The sequence below is a fragment of the Mixophyes fleayi genome, chromosome 6 (assembly GCF_038048845.1).
Source record: "Mixophyes fleayi isolate aMixFle1 chromosome 6, aMixFle1.hap1, whole genome shotgun sequence".
NCBI classification, from domain to species: Eukaryota; Metazoa; Chordata; class Amphibia; order Anura; family Limnodynastidae; genus Mixophyes; species Mixophyes fleayi.
Genome location: NC_134407.1, coordinates 96,003,254 through 96,009,683, shown reverse-complemented (window position 1 = coordinate 96,009,683; position 6,430 = coordinate 96,003,254). Strand labels below are relative to the sequence as shown.

Sequence of the window (6,430 nt, the reverse complement as noted above, 5' to 3'; positions counted from 1 at the left end):
TTTTGCTTAGGAAGCTCTTATAAGAGCATTTGATAGCTGTCAGGCGGTCTTACTGTCCTGTGGTTTGGGCGCTGCAGTCAACGGGTTTCTGTAGCGTTTCCCGAGCGGTGTTCTGGCTGTGGGTTAGGCGGGGATGTTTTCTTTTCCTCTGGAAGTCGCTTGTACCGGACTTCCGGTTTTGGTGGAGCGCAGACTGCGTTCCACTGCGGGCTCTGGTTTTTTCTTAGTTGTCCTGTTTAATGGAAGAGCCCCTCCCTACTAGAGGGGCCACCCCAGTTCAAAATACTTCCTTCATTAGCTTACATTCACCCCTCTACGTGGGCTATTTGTTCACAATTTTTATTTATTTCCTTTTAATTTAATTTAATTTTATTTCATTTTAACTCTTAAACAACCTGGAAAAGGAAAATTAGTAACCCACATGAAGGTAAAGACCCCTTATAACCCTGGGAGGCACACACACTAATCAGGCCTTGCCAAGGAAACAAGAGGAGAAAATCCCTTCATGCCCCCATTCAACACAGCGAGCAGCATGGCCTTGGGTCACCAAGTGATAGAAGAGAAAAGATAAGATGAAAGCGATAGAATAATACTGAAAGACATGAGGAGATGCCATACTGTGTATAAGAGCCCCCTTCAAAGGCTCATTTGTTAGGCCGTATGTATTTCCTATAGGACTGCGACTTCCATCTCCCCAGTGCTTGAATCTCTGTGATGGATGCCCCTCTAACGGCAGCAGCCGTGGCGGCCCCTATCCTGAAGGAATGTGTGCAATAGTCCCCTGGGTTCAGACCTATCTCCCCTAGGGCCCGTTTCAACAAGGCGTTAAACTGAAATTTTGTTAATGGGGTATTATCCATATGAATTAACCACGGACCCTCCCCTGGGGGCCGGAGACTAGCAAATTTATTGGCCAACATGACCGGGCATATAGATGTTCCTTGTTGCTCCTTAATTGCTAACCAATGGCCTCTGCCTAACTGATCCGTTTTTGACCTAACTATCTTACAGCGAATCACCTTAGGCTGCAAAACCACATTTCTAGACAGCAAAGCTCCACCTATGTCAATTTTAGATCTGGCTACTAGCTCGCTAATTCGAAAAGCACCGTGATACGCTACTGAGAAAGCTAAACCAAAAAGCAAAGCCTCGTACTCATCCATAGTTAAATTACGTAAGACCTCAACCAACCTAGCCAACATTTGGCCGTCAATAGGGCGGCGAGTGTCATTCTTTAAAGGCTGTATTCTGGACCAACCCTTCAAAGCCTTAGCTATAATAAATGACTTTGTGGGATCCTGCGTACCATTTAGTCTAGTCATAAATGAAATACCGGCTAACAGGGACCCCACCCTAGCTTTAGAAACCCCCTCGTTATAAAGCTTCCACATAAAGCCCGTAATAGAGGGAATCTGACCTGAAGTGCCGCCGTTGATGTAAGCCTGGTAGCACAACCACCGTTCCCATGCCCCTTGATAACACTTTCTCGTTGCCGGAGCCAAGGACGCTTCCGCTAGCCACCATATCCCTACCGGATCATCTGCCAAACACAAGGGGGACACTGTAAGCCAGTTAAACGGGCCTGTGGGGCCAGAGATCTAAAACGTTGCCATTCAAACCGAGAAAGAGCGTTCGCTATCTGGTTATCTACGCCAGGAACGTGTCGTGCACGAAAACTAATGTCAAACTCTAGACATTTAAACACCAAGACCCACAACAAGTTGATTGCCGGGCGTGACGATGTGCTCTACTTGTTGATGGCCTGCACCACACCTAGGTTGTCACACCAAAAAACCACGCTCCTGCCGCGCAACCGGCCAGACCACAACTCCAAAGCCACGACTATGGGGAACAACTCTAACGCTAACAAGTTCCGAACCAAAACCTCAGCTTCCCATGACTGCGGCCAAGGTGCGGCGCACCACTCCCCTTGAAAAAAGGCACCAAAACCCTTCGAGCCTGATGCGTCTGTATGTAAGTCCAGCGATGTACTGGATACTGAGGGAGCAGCTGGCCATACTCGTATACCGTTGAAAAACTCTAGAAACCGGCTCCATATACCCAAATCCTCCCTAATTTCTGCAGATAGCCGAACCTGTGAATGGGGACTGCGAAAACCTGCCGTCGCCAGTTGCAACTTTCTACAAAATACCCGCCCCATGGGTATCACTCGGCAAGCAAAATTAAATGAGCCTAACAAAGACTGAACTTTCCGCAAGGAGCAGGACGGTGACGCTATCACTTCTTCAATCAGGGATTGTAACTTAACAATTTTATCGAGGGGTAAACGACAACAACCTTCCTTCGTGTCAATTTCTATGCCTAAAAATGCTAAGTATGTGGCCGGACCCTCTGTTTTATCTGCAGCTACCGATACACCCATCACCCGAAATAGCGCCTGCACAGCATACAGCGTGTCCTTACAACAAGGGGTCAGCTGGGCCTATAAACATGAAGTCGTCCAGATAATGTGCTATGCCGTGGTGCCCCATCCCCGCCCCCACACACCAGTGAAGGAAGGAACTAAACGCCTCAAAGTCTGAGCATGAAACTGAACAACCCATTGGCAGGCATCTATCCACATAGTACTCGTCCCGGATTTTAAACCCCATACATTTAAAGGACTCTGGGTACAAAGGTAGGAGCCGAAACACGGATTCTATGTCCAATTTAACCATTCTTGCTCCCTTGCCAAACTCCCTCACTATGTTTAAGGCATCGCCAAAGGACTGGTATACCACTGAGCTGATTTTAGGGTCGATAGCATCGTTAACTGACTTGCCCGCTGGGTGAGATAAATGCTGAATTCATCTAAATCTACCCGGGGTCTTTTTTGGCACTATTCCGACCGGGGAAATGACTAAATCTTGAATGGGGGGGGGACGAAAAAGGACCCACCATGCGACCCAGGCCTATCTCCTTTCCAACTTTCTCCGCCAGAATGTCAGGGTATACATATGTGGAGCGAAGGTTCCTAGCGGCGGAACCCGCCACCCCACTATCAATGAGGAGGCGAAAACCGTGGCGAAAACCCTCCCTAAGGAAAGAGGCCTGAGCCGCATCCGGGTAAAGCGCCAGCCATTTACAGAGGATTGGGAAGTTAATGGGGGAATCGGCCTTAGACAGCACCCCTACCGATGCCAATGGTGCCCCTAGGGCAATCCTTGAGGGGATGACTTCCCCTACAGTTGGAGCAAACATGTTTGTATCTGCACCCCTCCCCCCTCCCGCAGGAGGCATTGTTAAATGCAAAGCAGTGATTCCTTGAGGACTGGGGAGCACCTCGTCTCCCCCCGGACTGAAACCTAGTCAACTGCGGAGGGCCGTATCCTGTTTGCACCCCCATTTGGGCTCTATTCAATCTTATCCAGATTTCCACATCATCATCATCATCATCATCATCATCATCTATTTATAAAGCGCCACTGATTCCGCAGCGCTGTACAGAGAACTCATTCACATCAGTCCCTGCCCCATTGGAGCTTACAGTCTAAATTCCCTAATATATACACACACAGACGGACAGACAGAGAGAGACTAGGGTCAATTTTGATAGCAGCCAATTAACCTACTAGTATGTTTTTGGAGTGTGGGAGGAAACCGGAGCACCCGGAGGAAACCCACGCAAACATGGAGAGAACATACAAACTCCACACAGATAAGGCCATGGCCGGGAATCAAACTCATGACCCCAGTGCTATGAGGCAGAAGTGCTAACCACTTAGCCACCATGCTGCCTACATCTTTAAAGGCTAGGGGCATATAATGCTGGCCATGCACCTTCTCACGAAAAAGCTTATCATACAACCTCCAGGTCCCTGGACGCTCACAACTATGCATCTCGTTAATCAAATGTAGATACTTCCAGACGTCTATAATTGCGTCTGGTCTCGTTTCCAAATAACAGGCCGAAAAAACACAATATCCCGTTAACCAGTTGGAAAAATTTCTATACACGTCCTCACCAACTCCCCCCCGAGCACATGCAGCCGCTAATTCTCTCTCTGTGTCCTTTGTTAATTCGAATATATCCACATAGTAGCCCCTTTTAATCTTGTCCCTAACGCTGCGCCTAATTCCTATCATCAGCGCTGTGTTCTCACACTTAACCAGCGGGCCTCCTGACGGCGCTGGGGAAGAAGCCCCTAATCGATCTCTGTGTTTCCTCTTACTACCCCCAAAATGATCGTTAAGTATTTTCACTAGCTTGCACTGACCCTGTCTAGGGGAAGATGAAGTGGACTCATCACTTGTAGTTTCAATGGTTGTACTCGACAAAGGGGAATTACATACAGTGTAAGCCTCATACTCACCAGCTGCCCCATGTGCCTCCATTCGAACCGCTTCCGCTCCTCCCTCATTGCCTGGTCCGATCTGTTGAGCACCTTGCTGCGTCCCTGCGTGCTCTAACTCCTCTCCCCGCTGCTCGAGAAGCGCTGGGCCACCTTTGTCTGCTGCCGCTGTCGTTAAAGGCAACTGTATCTGCGGAACTGGATGAGAAAACACGTTAGCGTTTGCGGGAGGCAGATCGTACAGGGTCTGCTCTACCAAGGGGGGTGGGGGGTGGGAACCCCCACCAGCCGCATTATATATGTAAGGCCTGGGATGGACGTGTATATACCGGCCTGACAAGGAAGGGTAGGGGGCCAACCAAATACTATCCTCTTCTGGCGAGGACCCATATTCCCTGGGGGGGTATGGCAGGGACCCATAGTTGGCCGGGACGCCTCCCCCGGGCTGATTGGGAAGAGGTGGACGGTGAGGACAGCTGCCCGCCATGGCTAACGAGCCCAGGGCCCGGCTGAACTGAGAAACAGGGGCAGGGGACTGCTGCTGGTGTGCCCCCCTGATCCCGGGGGGGAAACTAGCTGGGACTGGGCCCAGCAACCCAGGGGCCTGGTTGGATGCCGTGCCTGACATGGCCTGCTTACCGGAATCCCCCGAGAAGAGAAGGGGGGAGACCCCAGGGGGGGGAGGGTACTGGGGCAAAGGAAGGGAGGGGAGGGGTTTGGGGGACCTAACTAGAAGGGAAGGAGAGGGGGATACTAAACCCTGACGCCCCATGTAAATAGGCCGGGAACTGAAGAGATCTAGCAGGCTCTGCCTGGAAGGGAGTGAGGGGGAGCTGCTACCTACCCCCCCCACCAATGTGCTGAAACCCTAATGGAGGGGTATCCACAACCACAGGGCCCAAGCCCCTGTATGGGGAGCCGGACATCCGGGACCTGCCCACAGTTGGGAGTTCACCCGCGGCCCCCCCGCTGTAAAAAGGTAGCCTCTGCCCGCCCTGCAGTTAAACCCGGGGGAGGACGGCTGTCCCCTGTGCATCGGAGCAGCCCTGCAGCCACAGGAACAGGGGAAGGAGATCCCCTTCCCCGTGCTGGGACTGCCCTCCTGTGCCTGCTAACAGCTCCGGGCACGAGTGACCTGGCTGCCCGCTCCGGAGCCCTGGTTCCTCTCACACGACCCGACCCAGCCCCGCGAGATCCCCTCGCGGCGGCCGAGTCACGTGCTCGTTGCCCAGCATAACGCTCCGCTCCCCGCCTGGACCCGCCGGACGGACCCGAAACTGAAGCTGGATCATGATGGGGAGAGGGGAGCAGGCCACTGATAAACCACGGGGGGGGGGGGTCAGTGGCGATAGCCACGCGGAGGGGGTTGGGGGAAAACCTGGCAGGGATAGACCTGGAGCGACGGGGACGAGAGGAGGACATGGCAGGGGAAGAGAAGAAGGAGGGTACAGGAAGAGAGAGACGGAGAAGGAAAAGCAGGAAACGAGGGAGAGAAGGCGAAAGAAAACCACACAGAAAATACCACGAAGGAGGGAGATACTGCGCCTAACGCTGCTGTTTCCCCGGGTCCAGGCACAGGAAGGGAAGGCACAGGGAAGACCAGAAATAGAAGAAGCAGGAGCAAACAAAGTAGGAAAAAGCATAGAAAGGGAAAGCAAGCTCACACAGATAAATCTAAGCAAGATACCACAGATGAATCTAGCTCACAGAATAAAACTAAGCAAGGTCACACAGATAAATCTAAGCAAGATAACAACGATGAATCTAAACAAGATCACACGGATAAATCTAAACAAGACACAGATAAATCTAAACAAGTAGAGAGATACTCAGCCTGCTGCTGCTCGGAATCCGGATCCAGGAAGCTCTCTCTTCCTCCACTGCTGGATACATTCTTTCCACGACCACTCCCACCTCATCCCAGTTGGCTGATTTCATCACAGACTTAACCCCCTAGTGGTAAGTAACATTATCAGCTCACAACACATGTTTTTTGTTATGTGCGTATTGTCGCTAACCAATAACGATTGTCGAACCTCGATTTGTGTTTCCAAAGCACAAAGATTTATTCGCAATAAGTGGAATAATATGCTCAAGCGAAGTAATAGTAAATACAGCCGTTACTTATCGCAGGCGCT

General features: G+C 51.1%; 1 protein-coding gene across 1 annotated transcript; it reads right to left on the bottom strand.

The window, feature by feature from the left end:
* Positions 1–281: 281 nt before the first annotated feature.
* On the bottom strand, positions 282–5,233 carry LOC142160342 (uncharacterized). Its single transcript, XM_075215260.1, has 2 exons — positions 4,314–5,233; positions 282–1,540 (listed from the first exon to the last, which is right to left on the bottom strand). The coding sequence occupies exons 1-2, from the start codon at positions 5,062–5,064 to the stop codon at positions 645–647; spliced, it is 1,647 nt and encodes a 548-aa protein (XP_075071361.1). The 5' UTR covers positions 5,065–5,233; the 3' UTR covers positions 282–644.
* Positions 5,234–6,430: the final 1,197 nt, after the last annotated feature.

Bases quoted from the DNA above. Each gene is read 5' to 3' on its own strand.
- LOC142160342 (XM_075215260.1), bottom strand. From the start codon at position 5,064: ATGGGGCGTCAGGGTTTAGTATCCCCCTCTCCTTCCCTTCTAGTTAGG. The intron at 1,541-4,313 runs GTGAGTATGAGG...TGTGTTTGGCAG, and splicing joins GGAGGCACATGGGGCAGCTG to ATGATCCGGTAGGGATATGG.